Source organism: Dromaius novaehollandiae, chromosome Z (assembly GCF_036370855.1).
Source record: "Dromaius novaehollandiae isolate bDroNov1 chromosome Z, bDroNov1.hap1, whole genome shotgun sequence".
Taxonomy (NCBI): Eukaryota; Metazoa; Chordata; class Aves; order Casuariiformes; family Dromaiidae; genus Dromaius; species Dromaius novaehollandiae.
The window spans coordinates 30,806,826-30,830,580 of NC_088132.1; the positions used below are offsets into that span (position 1 = coordinate 30,806,826).

General features: G+C 38.6%; 1 protein-coding gene across 14 annotated transcripts in view; it reads left to right on the top strand.

Annotated features, from left to right (window-relative positions):
* The window catches only part of LOC135323554 (aminopeptidase O-like), a 204,313-nt gene that overhangs the window by 25,372 nt on the left and 155,186 nt on the right, over positions 1-23,755 (top strand). For all 14 annotated transcript variants that reach the window (XR_010386199.1, XR_010386201.1, XR_010386206.1 and 11 more), the window contains 3 exons: positions 3,720-3,886; positions 12,773-12,929; positions 16,222-16,470. Coding sequence is in view for 6 of the 14 variants with exons in the window: in XM_064502218.1 (XP_064358288.1) it covers positions 3,720-3,886; positions 12,773-12,929; positions 16,222-16,470 (573 nt within the window). In the remaining 8 variants the exon portion in view is untranslated. The remainder of the gene's footprint in view (positions 1-3,719; positions 3,887-12,772; positions 12,930-16,221; positions 16,471-23,755) is intronic.

Sequence of the window (23,755 nt, forward strand, 5' to 3'; positions counted from 1 at the left end):
TATATATAAAATATATATATATAAATGTAAATGAAGTATCAAAAAATAGCAAAGTAAAACAAGGATTGGCAGGGGAAGCAAAAAAAAAAAATCTTTGGAGATATTCTAATATTTTAGGATGAAAATAGATTAAAAATCCCAGAGAAAGGAGAAGTATTTCTCCATAATCATCAGTTCATCTTATAAATTCCTCTCTAAAGCAGAACAAGAGACTCTTCAGTGTTAGCTGACATCTCAGCTGATAGCATGCTGTCAACCAGTAAGTCTGCAGGTGATCATACCATGAATATAAGAATATCTAACTAAAAGCTGATGTAATTGTTGTTCTGACAGTTCCCCCTCAAAATCTAGAACTTTATGTTTTATTGCTATTTTCTCAGCAGACTTTGACATATTTGAATAAATTTTGGTTTGAAATAATGAAGTTAATAAGTACATCTGGACAAAAATAGTACTGAAACAGATGAGGAGTGGAAAGAAGACTTCGTTTTGAAAACAGATTATATACTTGACCAATCTGTCTCCATCTTTCTAATTCCCCTTCTACTTGGGTCTTAACTGAAGAGACTTGTGACCTATCTTTATTTTAACATTAAAGAGTTTCAGAAGAAAACGCTAGTTATGCAATATGTAATTTTTATTTCTCATAATGCTGCTTCCTAGTGAAATGGAAAAGCTATGGGACTGAGAGGCTAGAAACTAAGGCTGTAGGCCCAGCTTGAACGCTGGCACTGAGCAAGTCTATTCATTGTCTCGTTTTTACCATCTGTAAAATGGTATTGACGTTATTTGTAAATCACTTTATGATCTGCAGGTAAAAAGTGCTCTCTGAGAGCAAGATTGCATTAATAGTCTAGACAGCATCTGTTTCATGTTATGTTTTTATTGTTTTTGACATTGGGTTTCCATCTCTGAACATTAAAATGATACCAACATAATAAATCGCAGAGCTTTACAGGCTGCTCTTCAATTTTGCTGTTAATTGATGTGCTATTGTCTGTTTGAGATTTGGGCATTTAGAATACGGATATGGGACACCTGGCCATTGGATTTTTCACAGTTGCCATAGACCACATTTGGGTGCAATACAGAAGAACTCATCCATTTCCCTGCTTTGAGAACTTGCACCTCTCTCCCCTTTTGAAGTGGGTGGTGCCAGCTCCTGCGCGCTGTGCCGAGTTCCCGATAGGCCTCGGGAGGTGAAGTCTAGCGTGCAAGCACAGCCTTGTTCTGCCAGCCCTTTGGCTCATTCATTGTAGTGGTGCCCTCTAGAAGTTCTTCAGGATATTGGTCTTGAGCATTTGGTCTTAAGACCAGGGTGTACCAATGGCACCCAGCAGAACTGCCTGCCCGAATGTATGGATTGATAAAATGTGTAGATGTTAGTCGTTAAACACGACATTTCTATCATTCCTATAAACTTAACTAGGGTCCCTTTTAATAATCCTGTGTTTCTAATACAGCTTTCATGAATGAGAAACCATTCATTTTTTTCCCTGTGCCCTCCCAGCCCACGTGTGCTTTAAGGTAAATAATAGGTCCAGTATCTGCTAACTTTGTAAAGAAGCAGCAGAACCTCCTAGGAAATGAAAGAGCAAGCTCTTCTTACTTCTCAGAAACGAATTCTCCTGGACTCACTGACAGGCACTGTTTCTTTTTCTGGGAGAAAACCCGTTCAAGTATTTCTGGTTTGATTACGGGCTCAGCTTTAGGAGATTAATTCCAAAGAGATGCAAGCTAATAAAAGATTTATACAGGTTGGTGGCCCTGTACCTTTACATGGTGTTTTACTGGCTAAAGTGGCAGACAGAGGTGACCAGTTGACTTTCTCCCCGCTGTGGTTACCTTTCTGAGCGCCACTGGATATCTATGTCCTACTCCGTTTAGTCTGATATATGGCAGGGAGAGCCAGGCTACTTTCTCTTCTTTTCCTGTTTGTGCATGTTAAGAGCAGGCCTGCTTAGACTGCAGTTTCTTCCCTGTCTTACTGAGGCAAGATAAAACTTCACAAATACTTAGGAAAGAAAAGCTGTAAAAGTTTCCTTAAATTGCTTAACTCTGAGACTTGTTCCCTGAGGTTAGATCACTGAGGACTCAAATATGTGCTCAAATTACCTTAGTCAAGCAAAGTGCTAGACATCAGCTGAATCATAGTAACCGACCCACATTTGCTCTTAGTTACAAGTCCAAGGTAAACTGGATCAGCATTTAAATGGGTTGCATTTGCTGTGGGTTAAAAGTACACATGTGAGAGCTACTGCAGCTCAGCTAACATGCTACTGTGTGTTAATGGAGCCGCAGTAACTTGATTGTGTCATGGACAACTCTTGGTGCGGTAGGACACATGACACTTGATTAAAAAGGGCAAAATTAGCTTCATAATATCTTTCATCCATGGCCATTAATAGCTCCATGTTCATTCCCTCTGTACAGTCTAGATTGATTTTAGGTAAGGAGTTATTTGAATGAAGGAGCTATGTGGGAGAAGTAAACAAGATACCCAGATCTTAGCTATTGCTAAAGAGGTTTTGCCCTAATGACACGTCTCCTATTTTCCTAAGTATTTTGATGACTTTTCTGCTCAAATTATGATGCAAACTGATCAGGGTTTTTTTAGCTTCAAGCACTTGCAAAATAATGTGTTCTGCTCCCACAATATTGGCTTTAAATATCATGGGTTTAAAAGAAAAAAAAACCCACAGTTGAATCAAGTGATGCTTTCAAGATTTTCTTTCTTCAGCTGGAGAAACCTGCTGACTGTGTGTGTGTTACGTAGTTTATATTTGAAAACTGTTGGTATATGGCTGATTCTGAAGGGATGGTGTTATGTGAGTACTAGAAATCATGATGAAGCTGCAAAAATACAGCAAAAATGGCAAAATGAGATTTATTACCTCTGTGCAGTAGCAATCTGGAAGGGGTTAATGAAGGGCCTTGTTACTTTCCCAGCTGTGGCTAGGCTGCTAATAAGAAATCAGCTGGTATGAAAAATTGCAGCTGAGATAGGAAAGGGGCAGTAGCTGCCCGGAAGAGGGCTAGAGAAATTGCAGAGCGCGCAATGCCACAGGGAAGGTTGCTGGGTGGGAAAGTCGGAAAGAGGCCTAGGCTGGCAGAGAGCAAAGCAATACCCTCTTCTCATCATATATCCTGTGGCTGAAATCTTGAAAGGCAGGTGGACTAGCCTGCACTTCTGTACTGCATGAAGAAGAAACGTAAGAAGGTCACAACTTACTCAGTCTTTGATGGGGGAGAGGCTCAGGACTAGGCCTACTGCACTGAACCTCCAGGCTGTACAGAGTGATGGGTTTAATGGCAATGGAAGTCCCTGGTGAAGACCCCAGGCAGGAGCTGTGGATGTTGGTGGCTTTAGAAGATGTTCAGAAGCTTTGTTTGGCCCTACAGGCTCAGCTGAGAGCTCTTGTCTGAGGCTGAATGGCTCATGCAGAAACAGGGGAATGGAAAGGCTGGAGTTGTTTTTTTTTGTTGTTTATGTAAAAAATTTTGTAGTAATCTTGCTTTTGTTCATCCTGTCTTAAATAACTGAGATAGTACTTTGATTGGTTCATCTTTGATTGGGCTGAAACCTACGTAGCTGACAAGCTTACAAACAGTAGCCCCGTAGGTTCGACTTTTGACAGGAAACTTAATTCAGTCTTTCCTATTATAATTTCTATAGCAACTCCAACAGCAACTTCAGTCTCTCTTTTCCTTCCATCCAGGCCATGTGTTTATACAATGGGATCACCAATAAACAACAGAGCCCTTTTCCCATGCCAAGAGCCACCTGTTGCCTTGTCAACGTGGCAAGCTACAGTCCGAACGGCTGCACATTTTGTTGTATTGATGAGCGGTGAAAACTCAGCAGAACCTGTCCAGCTTCAAGAAGGTAAAATATATGTTCTATAGCAAAATATTTTAAATAATTTTATAATTAGAAATATAGCTTAGTAATTATGTTTTTTTTAATACAATTTCTAGCCTTAAAAGCACTTAAAACATGTCTATCTTTTTAGTCTCCATGTCTTTCTGTAGAAACGTTACCTGCTCAAGGCCTTAGAGTAACTAAGTAAGCATGCAAGGTTTCTGCCTTTTAATTTTGCTACATCTGGTTGCTTTCTTCTGTGTTTTTATTCCTTTTACCTCTTTCAGACCTGGGCTTCATTCATCATAAATTGGCTTGGGATTAATCATGGTGCAATTACAGATTTGGCAGATAGAGTACCATATCAGGCTCTTCACAGCTCCACGCCTTGGTATATGATTAAGCATCCAATGTTAGTTCTCCAGTCCATGTGTAGGTCAGAGTGGCAATGATTGGAAGCTGTCATTGTATCACATCCTATTCCTGAAAAATATGAAATGGATGAAGCACATCAGTGCCCTAAAAATCTGATCTTCGGATTTTTTTGGCATTGACAGGTCATACCTTGGGCAACTATAAGCAAGCAAGCATTTTTCTTTTGTGTTAGTTATGCTTCATTCCTTAAACCTCTGTCTGCAAAGAGAAGGAAGGTTCTGAGGCAGTACTACATACAATTATACAAAGTATGTCTTGCTACCATTGGTTTCAAGATTGCCTAACACACAGAGTCAGTATTTTCTAGGTAAGTAGTTCTGTTGTCAGGCCTCTAAGTATGTATCCGGATTTATGGAAGTAGCACTCATCTGTGTTAAGAAGTTGTCTAGATCATAATAAGACCTAGAATTACCTCTCCCTAATAAGGTCTAATTTAAGTACAAGTTGGTCCAACACTAGCCTCAGGAAAGAAGTCCTAGGTTCTTTGTTACATCTGCCCACTTTCTCCCAGGTGCAAACAGCAGCATGGCTCATGTTAATGCACTTTCATCAGTGGAGTTGCCGAAAGCCCAGCTCTGTGGACAGAAGGAGACAGCTGACTGTTTAGACAGTGATGATTGCTCAGGCAGTTTAAATCTTGCCCTGGAAATGGAGGCAAGTTGAATGGGAGCATCCTGTGGGGTGAATCCAACTTACTTTACCGCACCGACTTTTAGAGGGATAGCTTCTCCTGCAGCGTGGGAAGTAAATTCTAAAGGCTTTCTAAGCTTTATTCAAAATTTTATTTAGGTAAGTTTAAATCCTTAAATAAATGCATACATTTCCCTTTGTAAAGGGGAAAGGGTGTGCTGTGTATGTTTGGATAAGGCCTACGTCTCCACGGACATCTAATTGTAAATAGATGAAATAAGGAATGTAGGCCCCGTATCTCATCCACTCCGATAAAAGAAGCTTTTGGAACTCTCCAAGAAGGTCTGCCTCTGAACGTTTTTGAAAGTCTCAGTTTTGCAGTTTCCAGAGATCTTAATACTTACAGTCATCCTCTCGGAAGGCAGGAAAAGGCTTGAGTAACAAAAGGCACATCAGTCTCAGCTCCACAAACCTTTTTGTTAGTGTCTTTAAAAGTATCTTGTTACTAAATGGTGTTAAAGAAAGCTGTTGTTTCTGAATCCCTGGAAAAGTGTCCGGCAGCACATGTGAACCAACCGTGTTTGCTTTTTTTTTTTTTTTTTTTTTTTTTTTGACAGTAACAACATTTAGGCAAGTTCCAGGCTTGCAAACCTTACAACACCAAGGTGGTGTTGCACGCCATCTACGTAGCCTCAGAAATGATCAACTATTTTTTTCTGACCTGACCAATTATTTTGCTTTGTTTTACTTTTTGCCCAAGTCCAGCTATTAAAGTTTAAGAGCTTTATAGCTACTGCTGTGATGAACAGGTCTCTTTTGTAAACCTTCAAAGCTGTTCATAGCTTATAGTGAGGAGAGGAAGTACTCTCTCAGCACTTGCAGAATGGGACTGATGCCTGTGTTTAGAGATGGCCAAAACGTTCTTTGAATTGAGGAATATATTGAAGCATTTGAATCCTGAAAAGTAGCTCAGGCATACTTTTGATGTATACAACTTTGCTTCCTTTTGGCCAAAAGAACTGTAGAATGCATTGATGTTTTCGGCAGAGGTTTTCATTATCTGAAAAGTATTCAAGTTCTGGTTGATGAAAAATAACTTACAGGAAAAGGTTAGTGTTAGGTGTGTCTGAAATAAGATTTTCTTTTCCCCTTAAAAGAGACAAGAGTTTCGAAAGCTTATTCTTGGAGAAAAATGAATGAAAGTCACCTTGATTTGAGAGCCATCAGTTAGTCCGTTTATATGGAACCATCTGGTTATTTTTGGCCATACGTAAAGCCTGTTCCAAGCCTCGTCTCTACTGTTGATTTGTGGAAAACTGTTATGATGAGCTGCTTAGCTCACTCAGGCAATAATACTTTTCTCTCTTGGCATCGAGAATACAGGAGTGCTTCTGACTTCAGTCTGGGCAAACAGCTCTGCCATCAGTGTGTAATTAATTTTATCCACACTCACACTTTGCTAATTAGTTGTTGCTTATCAGTCTCTCAGTGGTAGCTACCTGGTCTGAAATATTAAGATTGAGGAGGATGCTTATGTGAATTTCGAGAAATAGAAACGTGGGAAAGATTTTCCTACAGCGTAAGTTGGCATAGGTCAGTTAAAATTGGTTCTCTCTTAGGCACATTAGCTAGCTGCAAAGGCAGTATTGTGAAAGAATTATTTCCTTATCAACACTGTTTTGTCACTCTGTGATTTAAAGAACCCATTAAGAATCTATACCTTTCTTTGAATTAAAGAAAAAGTAATTTGGGGGAAAAATTTTTTTTTAAAATGCTGTTGATGGAGTGTTGAAAATGACATCAGGGTACCCTATCATTAATGACAGGGCTGGGGCTTAGTCACCCCAAGTCAGCCTTGTCACTCTGTGCAGAATAGAAGGGACTTTTGTTTAAAACTTTGTAGTAGTTGCAATGCGTCAGTTTATTTTGGTAATTCATGTGTCAGTTTAAAGCTTTTTTCTTTTTTCTTTTTTTTCTTTGATTTTCCAAAGTCTGAGCTGGTATATTTCTATTCCTAAGAACTCCATGAAAGCAAGAAATACTGTAAGAAGTCTTTAATGCAAAGACCAGTTGAGGGGAAATGACTCATTTTAGCTTCACTGTGCTAATGATGTGCTGAGTGAAAAGCGTGAAGTGCACTGGCAAGAACCAAGCGCAGCATTAAAGCTGGCTTCTCTGGAGCCATGTGACAGTGGCAATGTTTCTTCTGCTAAGCTTTACCGAACTGAAGTAGAGTGAAGCAGCAGGAGCACGTGTTGTATTTCTGCCCGTACTGTTTTTCCTCCCCTTTTCCCCACGATGGAATTCCTTGTAGCATGGAAGATTCCACATACGGCTTTATGCAGCACACACAATTCGATAGTTATCCTGATTACAATATCATGATTTGAGGGTTGTGGGGTTTCTTTAGAAATGCTAGGCACTGTGTGTCAGTAGCTTTTCAATTAGTGATGAGAGCCCCGTTATTAGGGTGCTCATCTACAGAGAGAAGTGGCAAGTCGCTGTTGGAGAGCTGCTTTGGACTTGTAAAAAAGATGTGGAGCAGTTACAGAGGAAAGAAGGGAAAGGAGTAATATTGTGAGGAATGATTCAAAAAACAAACTCAAAGCTCAAGTGCTAGTATGAAGCTTTGAAAAAACTCTTAATGAATTTAGAAATCTAGATTCAGTTGGTTAGTAAGGAGGACTTCTAAGAGTTAATGTTCAAAATGGTTTGTACTGTTAAATGACCTGGGCCACATGGATCTTGTCATTATGTAATTATACATACAGCCCTAAAAGCTTTTTCAGGGTGGCCTGAATGCATATAAGAGTTTTCCCAAAGCATTTACATACACTATGCTATTGCTGTGATGTATGTTTATAAAATCATACATAACTGGCAGAACCCCAAAATATATTTAAAAAAAAATACAGTTTCTTGGATAGAAGCAGCATTTTGACAAGCAGTTATGCATGGATAGCATTACAAGTTAGCTAGATGATTTTTTTCCCTTTAAAAATTGTAAATATAAAAAGTTTGCATGCAGACAACAAGAGAAGATCGGCAAGCATGATGCCTTCCTGCTTTTAAGCAGACATCTGCGTGCCGCTTCACTGGCCTACATCTCTAGATGTGCAAATGCTGTGATTGCTATGCATAGGCTAGACTATGTGCACTCATATGCACAGATTCCTCATTTCTCACATGTATTTGCAGGATTTGGTAATAGTGTACTTCCTCTTGCATGTGTATATGCTTACTCAAGTATGAATAGTAACCATTTGCATGTGATCTAAAAGTGCTTTAAAATATTGTGCGTTCCTTATGGGGTATTTAGAGCGGAAAAAATGTTTCTGTCAAAAAATGGAACTGATGATGTCCTTGAGGAAAAAGTTTTACAGGAAACACTGAATCTATCTATCTATCTATCTATATATATATATATATATATATAAAAAAATATATATATATATATATTTATGTGTAGATATATGTGTGTGTGCATGCAAATATGTATGTATGCATATGTAATGTGAACCATTTAACCACTGGACTTTTTTCAACACCTGCCAGTGTTACTTTCCATCAGCATATTACCATGACACACACATCATGCAAATATATTTAGTGACGGACCCCTTTACATTTGTTTTGATTTATGTTCAAGAAACAGATGTCCAACAATTTGGTGTGAAATCCAATGGCTTGCTCATTGTGCGATTCCCCCATCCTCATGTAGTCCTGGAGTTTCCATCTTGTTTCAATTTGATTCCAGCTATAAAAAGATGTGTTCTGCTGGTGGGAAGAAATCCGGTGCTAGAGAAGCCGTCACCCGTGTTGTAGCTAGCGGCAGCAAGCTTTTGTCGGTGCTCCTGTCACCTTTCGCACGCGAAACGGTCCAGTGCTCGTGTGGATTGATGTGCAGCCTGGATCAGGTATTGCAGCACGTGGAGTTGCCACCTCCTCAGGTGCTGCTGTGCCCTCCGTGTCCTCCGTGCTGGCAGGAGTGTGAGGGCCCTCAGTGGCAAGTGCTGGCTTTCAGGGGAGCTCAAAGAGCTCTCCAACTTGCAAAGCGTTTTCAAAAAGCTAGAGGGTGCTTAATCTGGGTGCCCCAGCCAAATAGTAGTTTTACCTACTAGTCCTGGCTCTCATTTTGTGCAGCAAATGCTGAGTGGTGATACTGTGCCTTCTAAGCAGCCTCTCTTTTCCACTAGAGGTAACAGAGCTGTGGTTTTTAAATCGTATACATCATCCGTATTTTGTGGTGGTCATGTTTGTGTTACTGCAAAGTATTTGAGAGGAAAGATGCTAGTAAGTAAAAAACTTTAATTTTCTTGCATCAGGCGTTATGAGATACTGACTCTCTGGTGTTTCTTTAGTTATAATGGACTCAGCAGGATTTGAAAACAATTTTTAATGGCTTCAAAGATAGTTGAATGCATTAAAAATTCTAGGAAGTAATTACCTCATCATTATTATTTCAAGTACAGGAAATAAATTGCCTTTAAATTGTGTTTTTGCACACTTATAAATAGCTTATAATTTCCTACTCTTGTTAAATGCACTCCTAAATAATTTCAAATGGGATATTTTCCAGTTGTACCTCATACAATAGGAGATTGTTTTTGCACAGTTTGTGCAATTATGACATGATAGATTTGTCTTAAAGAAGTGGTAAAAAAAAATCAATTTTGGGAAAACGATTTTCAAAATTACCTGTCAGAAAATATTTCAAGTTGCCTAAAATAATTAGGTACAGGGAACAGGTTGCTGTTAAATCAAGACTGGTTGTTGGGAGAGGGAATAAGCATCACAAGTAGAGGAATGGGGTGCTCCCCTGCTTCCCGTGGGATAAACCCTCCCTAATCTCTTGGTCTTCCCAAGGTGCCCTTGCTTAGCCTGAAAATGTTTGGGTTTTCTTGTTCCTTTTTTTTGGTACAAAATACTTTGTTGGTGGAGAAAAGGTAGCCATTTCCCCATCTCAGCTGCACTGCTTTCCTTTTCCCTAGAGGTGGTGCTGTCTCCAAGGGAGCCACTGGAAAGCGGAGAGGAGGCAGGGGAAAGGGAGGGAAGGGAGAACAAGTGGAGCATGGGAGAGCCCAGCATGGTAGGGATACAGCTGAAAGAAAACAAAGCAAAACCCACAGATCTGAAGAAAATTAAAGAAAGAAATTAGAGCTATGGAGAAAAGAGAGCTGGGAGACAGCCTTACCACTGAGAGGAGAAGACAGAAGATACATGAGAGCTGGACTCTGAAACAAGACCTTGTGGTGGTCGCTGTCGAGAAATGTTGCCTACAGAAAGACCAGCTCAGTCACTGATCAGTGAACACATTATAGAGAGAACTTGTTTATCATGCCAATGCGTGGGGTTTCTTTTCAGTTCTTCAAGGCACAGCACCTGTAGCATAAATTTATCAGTTATCCTACAAAGTGCTAGGGTGTGAATGGAGAAGGCACCTAAAAGCTTTGTAGGGTGGATTGAACCCCATTTAGATATATAAATCTTAGATCTTGTACTGGGTGTATCATGGTCTCTATAATGCCCAGAAAAAGGTAGGGAGCTTGGAGAGAAGTGAAGGATCTGTATGTCAGTTGCTTTCCTTTTCATTAAGGAATCCTAGTGTAAAGAAGTGTGAAGGCCCATACCGAGAAAAACTAACTTCATGATTGGTGCCTCCACGCTTTTGCAAGGTTTGCCCCAGCTGCCGGTAGCGTATGTTGGTTGGTAATTCATGTAAACTTCTGAATACATTCATGCCGTGCTGCTGTCCGGACCACTCAAGTGGCTCCCCGTTCCTGTTAACGTTGTGTTCGAATTACCCGTCTTGTTTTTGGGAGCACTCTGTAGTTTTGCCTGCTCCAGCCTGTCTTGCTAAACTCGTTTCTCACTGTAACCTTCTCTGCTCCCGCTGTTTGCATAGCACAGGCCTCCTCCCTTTGCTTTTAGACAGTCTCCCCAGTGGTGGTGTGAGAGCCTTCTCCTTTACGCCTCCAGCTGCCCGGGACGGTTTGCTGTGTCGCCGCCTCTCGACTTTAAGGCTTGCTCAACTCTGAGGTTTTACTAGTAACACAATTGCATGGAGCATTTTGTAACGCTTCTAGCGTAATGGCGGCTACGCAAAGTAAAATGTCGTAGACCGCCTCTGGGCCTGTTCTCGTACCCGTTGAGGTCGATGGCCAAGCCACGTTCAGTGAAACTCTCAACATCAAGAGTTTGGTATTTCAAAATAATAGTGCTGTCCTGGGTGACTTCTTTCTCTCAAGGTGGGATTTGCTTGCCTTGGCTTATTCCTAGCCTTTGTAAGTTAGAAGAAGGAAGAAAAAAAAAGGGAATTTGGCAAAACACTTATCCCCTTTGTTTCTCATGTGTTTGGAGCAATAAGTTCTTCCTGCTCATATACTGATGAGAGGTCAGGAAAATTACAGGAGTAATGTATGTTCTGCTGGCAATACAGACAAAAGCTTTTTGAAGGTAGTGGTGGATCTCGGCCAAAGCGGCGTGGAGTGGGGGAGTGCGAGTGGCTGGCAGTGCCTTTAGGAAGCAGAGGCTTTAGGAGTCTCCTGCAGGACTCTGCAAACAGTATTGTCTCCTTGTGCTGAGTAGTAGGTGGCAGCATTCTTTGAGGCTAAGCACAAAGATTTTCTTTTTTGGCTTGCGCTTCCTTTGGGTAGCTTGGGCTTAAGTTAGGAAACCCAGAGGTACTTCGTTGTTTCTTTTCTCTCCTTCGTGCATTATGGCAGCTATTGGATTGATTCCCCTGCCCCCCTTTTTTTCCTTTTTATTTTTCTCTTAATAATGTTCCATAGTCCTGTGCAGAATACTACTGCAGCTGTATTAATATTGGAGTTATCACTTAAGAGAATTAAAGCCAGTGTGTTTCTATAGTTGCCATGGCTACACTTATTTGCGCATGATTCAGCAGGTTGTACCTCATGTTAGCCTCTTTCCAAGTGTAATTAACCTATTAGTATCAAGTAGTAACCCTATTTGCGGGCACAAATGAGTCCTCAGATGTGACCCTTGAGCCTTACCCTTTCTAAAGGGACAGAAGGCAGATGTAAGCAAGGCTTAGATTAATGAAAAGTATAATGTCCTAAAACAACCTCCAGTTTATCCAAATGGATTCACAGATATAGTCATCCTATACTGCACTCCCTGTCTTCCTGCGCTGTGTTCCCGTACTGATAAGAGTCATCATCATTTTAGCTTCAGATAGACTCTCTAATCTTGTTATAGCAGCTCCTGGATTATCACGACCAAATCATTGACTTTGGCAGTATCATCTGATTCTGAGCTTTGATTTCTTGCTGCCTGGTTGGCATATCAGGTATCTCAGATTGGCAGGCCTGATTCATTAGTGTTGTTTGTTGAATCTTACCTGTCCATTTTGTGCTGAACACAAAGAAGAGTTCTGTACTAGATAATATAGTTAAGACCCAAAAAAGTGGTGATCCAAGGGTGTAAGAGTTTAATTTTTTTTTGTGTGCGTAGATTTAAAGTTCCTATTTGATTTCACATCTCATGTGATTCTTGGGCAAAAACAGTACAATCATATTAAGTTGCATTAATAACATCCCAGTTATGCATTTTTAATAGATGAAGACATCAGCAGATAGTAACACTTAATCTAAAGCTAGAGATATTGTAAATCTAGGAAGCTGCAGACAGAAGGGAACAATAGTGAATCCATGGTGAGTTTATAAGACCGCTTTCATGCATCTCAGTTAAATTTTCCCTTCTTTAACAAAAATATGAGGATCTACAGTGGGAGGCTTGGCCCAAAATCTCAAGTACATTAAAATTCCAGGTACTGGCTCTGTGCTGTGACTGATTTTGCCCAAATGTTCTTTTTGCTCGCAGGTGTCTTGAGCTGGTACTACTATGTGACTATGCCAATGCCAGCATCCACCTTCACTATTGCCATCGGGTGCTGGCAGGAAGTTAAACAGCATCCCTTCGCAGCTGATGTTCAGACAAACAGTGACTTTTCCTTGCCGTTTTCCCAAGCCGATCTCAGGTTGGTGTTTAGACTGTTGCTGAAAAATAAGATATTTGGGTAGCATTTTCATTTACTCCATGGAATGTGAAAATGAGTCATTGCAGTGCAGGAATCAAAACAGAACTTGTTTAATCTGAACAGCCAAATCTTGACAGGGAAGTAATTCCAGAGGTATTATTTCATGGCTAAGGGTGGGGATCTTTTTATGTAAAAACAGGCTGCTTGGTGAGTAACAGGATTAACGAAGCCTCGTGTCCTCTGACTTGCGTCCTGTATCCCTTGCTGCAACAATACCAGCTCCTCCAGTGTTTCTTACAGCACTTGCTGGAAGATCTTTCTTTTCTGTGGTCTCAGTCCCTTCCAGATCATTAATGCCCCCTACTACAATATTGCCTACTCACCCCTAGTCACCTACTTTTTCCTGTCCTGTCCAGTCACATCCCAGACTTAGAGCTGGCCTGTGCAATGGTTTCCTTGGGGTGATGTGTACAGACCTGTTGCAGCGGTGCCTTGAAAGAAAGGCAGAGTATTCATTCTGTTTAATAGAAAATAGTCTGTTTTTCAGCACACAAAATGGTTACTGAGCTGTCTTTCATCAAACCTGTAGAAATGCAATTATTTTGGAGACTTCTTTCTGTCCAGTGTAGCTGAAACTGATCACCAGGTTTAAATTATTATTATATTTAAATTATATATAGGCCTGCAAATTAGAATTCAGGCTAAAAATTAAGTCCCTGAAACAGTAGTTTGTTTCCACATGTATTCACCCTAGTTAACAGAATCTCAGACATTGCACTTTATTTTTTTCACATATTACCTTTAGCTTTTCAAGTTCCTTATGTCCTTTTTTCATGATGCAGTTAGAAGCTTGGCCTAAAAATACTTACCTATTAGGTAAGTTTTAGGGCTAGTACTGTGCTAACATTAAGACTGTGGCAGTGCTTACTGCTTTGATAGAGCTCGTGAGACTTTGGAAATTGAGGGTGTAATAAGGATTTCTCAACAGAATTTTGAAATTAAAGGATTCTACTAGGTTGCAGCTTGGCTAATATTGGTTAAAAAAATCCTAGTAAATATTGAGAATAAGAGCCTTTGTTTCATCTAAGATCAGTAAGACACATACACTGAAGCTTTAAAATAGTTAATAGGTCTGATAAGCTTTAGAGATTGTTTTGTATTTATTCCTCTACCATTTATATGTTTATAGTATGATTGCCTCTATAGAAATATACCTGTAGTTGTTCATCATTATATATCCTTCTCTAATGCAGAGCATGTTTAATATTTGGAGTTTTTACTGATTTTAGTGCAAAAGATTGTTCTGACAGTGTGTTGATAGAATAACTGAAAGTTTCTCTTTTTTATAAAACTTTTGAAGAAAGGGAAATAAATGTTTTCATAGCATTTTTGTAGCAAAAATTATTCCAAGTCTTAATGTGATGGAAACCATTATAATCCTCTTTAATGGATGAATGAATTGATACAGGAAGGTAAGGTGATAAGGTAAGGTATCTGCAGCAGTTGAGTTAGTGACAATGGAAGAAATAGAACCAGTAGCTTCAGAATAAAATAAAAACTGAAAAAATTTTTTTAAATTCCCTGAAATATGTATAGTGTTTTTAGACAATAAAGGAGAGCCTACATGTATAAGGTTGTTTTGGAGTTAATTAATACAAAAAATCTGTGTCCTCAGAAATCTGCTCTTAGGGTTAAATCTGGTTAACGTTTATTTCAGTAGTCAGCACAACAGACAGTTCTCAAGTACTTGTTTAGTCATTGAGACTAGTCAATCAAACCAGCATTATGCATAGTAGGACATGTTTGCTAGAAAGAGTGCAAAATAGGTAGACAAGCAAATGTTAAGGAAGTGTCTCGGGTAAGGATAATGGGGAGAAATTCTAGGTCAGGAGGAAAAGGAAGGTTTTCTAAAAGAAGATATTTTAATGTGTAACATAATATATGTGCAGGTACCAGTGAACCTGAAATGAGGAGTTTGAAAGAAGATACTGTTCCAAGTAGTATCACAGAAAGTATAAAATTGAGCTGGGATGTGAAATAAGATTTATATCTCCTTGTGGTCATTAAAGACTCACTGGCAACTTTTACAGGAGATAGGATGTTAGCTTTCATGTGCTTACCTAATCTTACCTCTTCTGGTTAAATACGAAGTGACTTTTTTTTTTTTTTTTTTTTTTTTTTTTTTTTTTAAGATCAGAAGGATATTGGTTTAGACCACCCTTGGGGAAAAAAATGTATAATGATGGGTGTAGTTCCTTTGCATATATAATCCATGAAATAGCCTAGAGTCCACTTCTTTCAGGGAAAGAGTTATATAAGATGTTAAAATGTTGGCACTTCAGAAACATATAGTGCTTTTCTGTGTGTTATCATTTGTTTTTGTGTGTCAGCACTCACTTGGAGCACGATATTACAAATATAACTGCTTTGGGTGATGCCTCATGCAAGAATAGTAAGTGCTTTGCCTGTCAAGGCACAGTAGAATCGGCTCCCTTAAGTTGAAATCTGAAACCAAGGAGAGGCTCTGTGCTGTACAGGAGGCAAGTTAGCAGGTGAAAACATGAAGCTGATTTCTACTTAGATATGAGTTTATCTGGGCAGATGGATTATCGTAAAAGTATCTGACTCAGTGTTTAGAAAGGATCGGATTTTCTCCCTCCTTCCAGCTACAACTTTGAACATCCTGTAAAAGTAATGTAAAGCAAGCTTGATCTTAATGTGTTATCTTCAAATATCTATGCTGATAAGTCTGAATTGATATCTACTGCTTTTCTTTACTTAGGAAAAAAAGAATTTACTAGTTTTCATGGAGAATTTTTTAGTTTAAAAAAACCTTTGAATTTCATTCTAATTGCACCTAATATACTTGTGGAGAAAATAGGTCTTATTTTTGTAGTTGAGTTTAAATATTCAGAATGTTTTACAATGTTTGTTTAAAAATTGCCTGAATAAATATCTATCTTTTTTTATTGTCACTTAGTTTTCTGTATTTACATTTTAAATGTGTTCTTTTGATACATAACCGTTGTAAAAATAAGTCTTGACCAGTCTCACTTACTTCTAGTTATGAGTAACTACATCAATTCTAGTCAGACATGTAATAATAATTTTAACCTATGTTTTTACACTGCTGCGTGTATGTGAACAGTATACAAATACAAAATACAAATGAGTTGGCTTTGTGATCTAACTTTGTCTTCTGTCTCCCTATTGTCTAGAAAATATCCTTATCTTGATATAGTTAATTGTGCATATTTCTGATATTACATTAAACTACTGTCCTTTTTGTTAGGTGGCATGAAGAATGGTGTGGTCATGTGGAGTATCCCTGCCGTTTCCAAAATCCTGCTGCCAGGTTGCAGGCAGTCATTCCTTATAGAGTCTTTGCTCCGTGGTGCCTTATGGAAAGCTGCAAAGAACTTGTACTCCAGCTAATTCCCCAGTGCCTCTCCGCTGCTTACACCACACTGGGTACCCATCCCTTCTCCAGGCTTGATGTTTTGATAGTGCCTTCCAACTTTTCCAGTCTGGGAATGGCTAGGTAAAGAAACATCTTAGTATCTCCTTTTGTATTTTGTTATATTCCTTTTTAATCAGAGAACAGTGTCAAGTTTCTATCAATATAAGGTTGCTGTGCTATTTTTGCTAAGCCAATTTTAAAACTCTAATTCTTGCTTCATGTAGGTAGGGTTATTTGCATCCGTTGTGCTATGATCTTTAGTTTGAACAGGACTCAGGGAAGGAAAATACAAGCTCATTAGACCTGTGGCTTTGAATTTTCCCCATTAGCCAAATTAAAGTTCTTTTTCTTTGTTCTATTTAATCCTGTAATCCTTAATACCTCTATCGTTCTATGCTCTTTTCTTTTGGTGATGATTTTCCCATTATGTCTTAGCAGAGTAAGAACATACTAAACTTCAGCTACAGAGTTTATTCATGAGTCTGTTGTGATTTATGATTTTCTAGTCAAACACTGGGCTTTGGAACTGAGTAAGGCAAACCGTAAAGATTGTATTACCAAATATTCACGGAGTTGTGGAGAGTAAAAAGGGTAACAAAATACATTTGTTTTTGCAATTTAATTTCCAGTTGTGCAGAACTACAATAAAATTTTAGCTCTATTAGTAGCAAGGAAATGTCTAGCAAATAACATTCCCCTTTAGTGTCTTTTTTTTTTTAAGTTTATTATTTAAGTTGGTAATGAGGTAGTTTGTATTAAGAGCAGAGAATGAAACACTATTTTTGTTTTTCCACTATTTGAGTAGTGCTAACAGTAGAGTGGATCCTTTAGGCAGATGTATTATTGAAAAAACAGCCAAAGGAAGAATTCAAGACAAAGCCTTGTTAGAAAGGTGTAGTTTGAAAGGAAAGGCGTATTTCCAGACTGTTGGTTTGGCGTTATGGGGCTCTTTGGGACTGCTGTCAAATAGGTTTGATCTGTGATCTTCAAATTACACAGAGGTGAAGCCAGCCCAAGTGCTTAGATGAACCAGAAGTTTGAACTGCTAAGCTACTTTTTTTTACTCTATAATTAATCACATAATGAAACTTTACATTTCATGGCATGTGGATCTTTTTTTATGCAGATTTCTTTTTCCAGCTTTCCCCTTGCAAGCCTCATCAGGGATAAAAGTAGTAAATCTTGCTGATGTGTAATACAGTATTGTTTTTGGTGCAGGTTTGCTTTTATTTTTTATAAAGATCTATAAAATTAAAGACTTAACAATCCAGTGACTCTCTCCTTTGTCACATAAGCTTTGTTGCTTTGGAGATATCCTGTACTGGTAAAGTGTGATGTTGTGTGTCATGTTCTTCAAGCCATATGAAATCAGGAGAACTGTTCAGTGGTCTCCTCTGTTTCGAAAGACGTAAAACTAGACGACTGACGCAGATGCTTATGGATTGTCACCGTAAGTGAGGAAGGAACTAGCCTTCTTGCTTAGCTGTGTTGCAAGAGCAATGATCAGTGGAACCGTGAGGGACAAGATGCGCACAGAGTATGACATGAAAGAGAAAGGCGGGGGAGAGGTGTAGTCCAAAATGATAGCACACACAACAGGGGAAATCTTCAAGATTTGGGTGTGGATATGCTACTGCTTTTTGGGAAGTTGTTGGAGCTTCCCCGCATGTACCTTTCCCAGAATTTGTAGGGAAAAAATGCCTGTAGGATATTCTGATGTAAAACCATCTGCGGTTATTTGAGTCCAGATTGCATATCCTGAATATTGTTGTAATAGTGCTTTCTTTGTGAAGGAGATGAGAAAACCTGTGCTCGTTTTTCCTTATGCTTATTCTAATGACTCTCAGTTCCAAGTGATCTATATCACTGGGTACAAGTAAAGGATGAAAGAAAGGGCATGCATGCTTCCTGATGCTTTCCATTCAACAGTTCCTCAAGCCAAGCACATTCAAATTTTTAAAAACTGAAATAAAGGCATAATTTAAACTGTTTAAATGTCAAGCTGTATTTGGACAGCAAGGGAAATGAGGGTGACTCATAATAGCACGCTTATTCTTGTTCAGTGTGATTTTCAGAGGGTTCCGCTTACAGCGAGTTACTTAAATGGTTAATTCCTGCCCATGCAATGATAATTACCTAAATGACTTCAGTTAGGAATAAGCTATGTGCAAAACCATGCCCAAACCCACATTAGAAAGTTTGCCATTATCTTGGGTTAAAAGGGGTGCTGTACTATTTATTTTTTTATCTTCTAGTCTATCTGTAGCCTTATAAACACAACACAGCATGCCAGCACAAAAGGGGCTGTTGTTTTGAGAGCTCTAATTGTCCTCCTGTCTGCCAGGGAAGGAAGCAGTCATAAATTTCAGTCATTATCTTAAGTATCAGAGCTTTACAGCGTTTGGCACTTTTCTTTGTCTGTTCCTCATTAGCCGATACTTACCGTGTTTTTTATATCCCCAAATACTTCCCTTGACTTGAGGGGGACGTTTCCCCAACGCTTTAGAAGGGTATGCAATGCCGATAGTTCTTGCATGGGACAATCTGATTAGGAGCTTGAAGTTGCCTATTCCAGCAGCAGCGGCTACTGTGGCTCGGCTGCGTTTTCCTTAAAGCCTGGCAGATGCCTTGTGGGAAAAACTCTAGTTGAAAGCGTATTCATTTTACTTAGGTTTTCTGTGCATCTCTTCCTGTGTTTTTAATTTGCTATGGACTCCTGTATGGAAACAGGATCTTGATTGCTTATAATAATAATTGCAATCATTCCCTCTTGCTTCCTGCCACTCTTTGAAGTTGGAGGATTTAATTTTGCACTTTCTTGGTTTTACACTGTTTTTAGTTCAAGTGAACTTCAATACAGTTTCTCCCAAATTTGTGCTAGTAAGAGAAGAATGTGGCCCACATGCCTCTGTTGGTGACATTATGTTAAACTGTACATTAAAAAATGAAAAAAGCATTGTCAAGCAGATTTAAATAGCTTAAAAGCTGAAGATTCAGTGCTTTCTGTAGAAGTTGGAGAATTTCATAAGTGCCTAACCACTTTTTATCCAATTTTATGTTCTATAACCAATAGATAGGAGTGAACTGGAGGAAAAGAAGGGATATGTATCAGACCATAAATACTGTAGAGCTCTTAATTAGATTTTTCAGGGAAGAGATCCCTGGCCTCGCACCGCAGGGAGAGGTAGGCATCATTAATGTACTCTTGAGAGTGAACAGTTTAGAAGCAGGACACTAAAAGTAGCTTCATGGTTTGATCTGTTGTAATGATGTTGTTGCATTATGCACTCAGGAATTGAGTGTAGACTCCATTAGCATTTAAATACCCGAGTTATTTCACTGTTAGAAATACTCTCACGTGAGCCAATGGAATTACTGGTGTGAGCTATGCTGGCTGAAAGACTTCAAATGAGAACGAGGAGGCTGAAAGACTTCAAATGAGAAAGAGGTGGCTTTGCTTTCCCTGGTGGTTTGCTGCTTAAAATCACTCCGTTCCCAATCCAGTTCTGCTGATACCATTTGAAATCCTTGTGTTTCAAAATCTTCTGCTGGGTACAAGTCCTTAATTTCCTTTCCTTTTGGCGAGACCTAAGGAGACTCTGAATTGCTTGTTCTTTTTCTTTCCCTCAGGGGAAAAAAGTCTTTTGTCCAGAGAGACTCTGACTTTTTGTGCCACCTGGGCCTGTGCTTGAGTTCCCAACCTCTCTTGCGTTGTTTAATTACATAAGACCTCTTTTTCCACAGAAGTCATTATTGCTTCTTTGCTAACTATCCGGGGTTTTTCCCAGTCACACGAATCTGTTGCACTTCTAGGGCCTTAGAAACTGCTAACCATCTTTCTACTTTTTGACAGGCAAGTGCTTATATTTGTTTTACTCCCCTGAGGGTTGTAAGCCTTTGTTTGCTTTGAATTGAAGTATTATTTTAGAAACGACAGTCTTTAATTTTTTTTTTTTCAGGAGGCATGATTTGAATAACATGAGATTACTGCTTTTTCTGTTTGACTTAACATATTTCAGATGTCCTGGTTTTGCAATGAGTGCTAGCACAAGAAAACAACCTCTAGCAGAGCACTCTGCATCAACAACTTGACTAGTCACCTCATGTTGCTGGGAGCTAGAAGGGTATGATGAGAAAAGTGTCCCTTGATATTTAACCTGCTCTTATGTTCTTCCTTAAGCATCCAGTCCTAGTCGCTGCTGAAAACAGAATATGGGGATAGATGGACCTCTGGACCTAGTTTGGCTATTCTCATAGCGATTTCATTCAGTAGAGCTAGCTGGAAGCTAGCTGCAGTAGAGCTAGCTAAACAGAACCAAAAAACTTCTAAGCAAGATACTGACGTTTTCAAAACAAGGGCCTGATGTTAGGTTATTTGATTCCTGTTTGGGCTCTAAAATTAGTGGCCTCATTTTCAAGTATGCTGGACACCCTTGAAACCCAAATGGTGTTTGATGACAGCAACATAGAGGGTGCTTGGCATATTTGAAAATCAGGTCAACTTATATAGCTGGCTAAATATGGATTTAGCAACCCAGCTTTCAGCTCCTATTTATAAAGATCTTAGTCACTGTTGTTCTGCTCTCATGTAAATGGTCCTTGATGGTATTTTAAGAGGAAAGAATATCCTGTTCTTCAAAACACAGTATATCAGCAGAACCCTTGAGGCTTTCCAGGCCATGTCATTAAGGTTGTTACCTTTTTAAATTGAAAAGGAAAAAAGAAAAAGAAAAAAAGAAAAGCAGCCACTTTGATCTGTGTGTCTGTAGCCACCATTTATCCAGTCTGTATGTCTGCAGTGTTCTGACGACAACTGATAAGTCTATAGTAAAACCAGCCAGGACTATTGGAAACTATCCAAGTGTAAAGCCTAAATGTCACTTTTTCATATTGTTCAGTCTTGCAGAACTACAGTTGGCCATTTAGCTCAGCTGTAGGGACCTTTAATGAGTGTAGAAATATATACACACTTTTTTTGCACAAAATTTTCAGTTAGGTTAATTTCAGAAAAACACTTCCAATAGTAATCCTTAAGTATGAGTTCTCCTTAATCCACTTCTTGCATATAGCTAGTTGACCTTCTAGACAGAAATAATGAAGTACAAAAATTGAAGCAAGAAGAAAAGTAAGACTGTGGTGTCTGGAGAAAGGAAAATGGAGTATATACCTATTTTTGATTTATTATGAAGTGAAGAATCTGAATGTGGATCTTGCACATTTGGTTGCTTGTGGATGTGGTGGTTTGGGTTTTTTTTTTCTTTTTATATATATATATTTATATATATATTATATATGTATATGTATGTTTTATATGTGTGTGTGTATATATATATGTGTGTGTATACATATATATATATACACACACACATACACACACACATATACACATGTGGGTATATATATTTTATATGGGAGATTGCAATTTGCCTGAGAACTTAATCCCTGATTTTTGCAAATGGTTTTGCATGTCCTCAAGCTTATATACAAAAGTTCTTTCCGTTTAATTCAGAAGGTGTAGTTGCATCTTTACTTGGTATACTTGTTGGGAGGATCGTGACTTGAAGTCAATTGAAGTGAAGTTTTTGAAGTGAAATTTTACTTAATGATGCAAATAACTACTGTGATTTGAATTTAAGGAAAAAGAAAAAAGCTTATTGAGCTCAGACTTCCTAGAAAGATTTGCAAGTACTGATGCTTTTGTATACATTCAGTGCTCTGTTCCTTTTAAATATAATCTGGAGCTTGAAATTCATAATGGAGTCCACCTAGGAGGGAATCACAGCTGTCATTCCTGTGTTCCTAAGGTGAAGGATCAGGCATGATATTTGGCTGGAAGTATCAAGAAGTGCTAAAACAGAATTGAGCACAAACCATTTTTTTTAAACTCTAGGTTCTGTGTTTTCTTCCTGTTTTGCATGGCCACCTTGGCCGAGTTCTTTAAGGAAGGATGCAAATTACCAAGTTTTTTCCAGATGAAGAAGTTGGCAGTTTTTCCTTTGGAAAAATTCTGAATTTTGTAAGTAATGTGAAAATGAGTTTTTTAAAAAAATATTTATTTTAGTATTGCGGAAATTATCCATGAAATCTGTGTTGCCTGTGGTAGAAAGACCACCATAGAGAGTTATAAATAAATTGATTTTTGGTTTAGATGGGTTTCCCTCTGAGTGGTAGCTTTTCTGGTAGATATTTGGGGTGTATGCTTGCCTCACATGCTCTGTTGCAATATAAGAAAGTTGTTGTAGATGATAATTTCAGTATACCTATGTTTCGTGAAGGCACTCTAAAGATTTGCTTTGTGAAATGGAAAGGGAAAAGTGATTACTAGTTGGAGAGATTTTTGGAAAGAAGAAGAGTTGGATATCTATTTAAAACATTGTTTTTGTTTTTAATACCAGAAAGGCAGCCAGTCCTGGGCAGCATGATATTAAAAGCTGATTGTAGGCTACACAGAGAGCTCTGAGATCTGTCTTCCAGCTACCTAAACATTTAGCTCGTTATCTTTCCCTTTAGTCTTCCTTTCCCCAAACTTGTTGCTATCCTATGAATTTGGATTCAGTTGTTAGTCCTACAGAATTTAATTACACTTTTTAGTAAACTAATATTAAACTACTTACAGGGTAGCAACTTAGTAATTTTCAGTTTTTCTCTCGTGCTGCCTTACTGTTTCAGTTTCAACTACAACATGACAATAAAGCTATCCAGAACGCGTCCCTGTTGGAGCCTTAGCAGTGATAACAGTAATTCAGAGTATGTGGCTGTACAACACATGCATATGAACTTAGTGGTATTTAGACACTGAGAACATTTTCTGACTCTTAGCTGGAGCCTGAAGTGAAATTTGCTACCACTGCAATCACAGTCCTTCATCCAGTTGTCGTTTTGGGATCAAAACAGTATTTGGAGTACATCAGGCACAAGATATTTCCTTACTAATGTGCTGAGCTGCTTTGTTAGTCTATTAACTCTTAACAGATGTCCTTTTGAATGTAACCCAGTAAAGAGCATAAAGCAAGCTCACCTCTTGGTGGAACTCCAGAATTGTTTTTTGTGATATTGTAAGTTTGCTACAGTCAGAGAAATATTACTATTTTAAACAAATCTCAGAAATAAGACTGATTATTCCTAAGGATATGTCCTTTTCCCCTTTAGAATGCTATTTAGAAGATTAATAAAGGGGAGAGATTTCTTACCTTTAATAACTCTTATTCCTCTTCAAGTTCTTGAAAATAAGCATTTACAAAATAGAGACTTCTTTAATTTTAACTTGGCAAGTGAGCTTTCCTGTGTTTTGAATGGCACTGGAAAATAAAATGGCTGTTTCTGTTTAAGAAACATTTCAAGTTTTATATGAAGTCGTTTCTGAAGC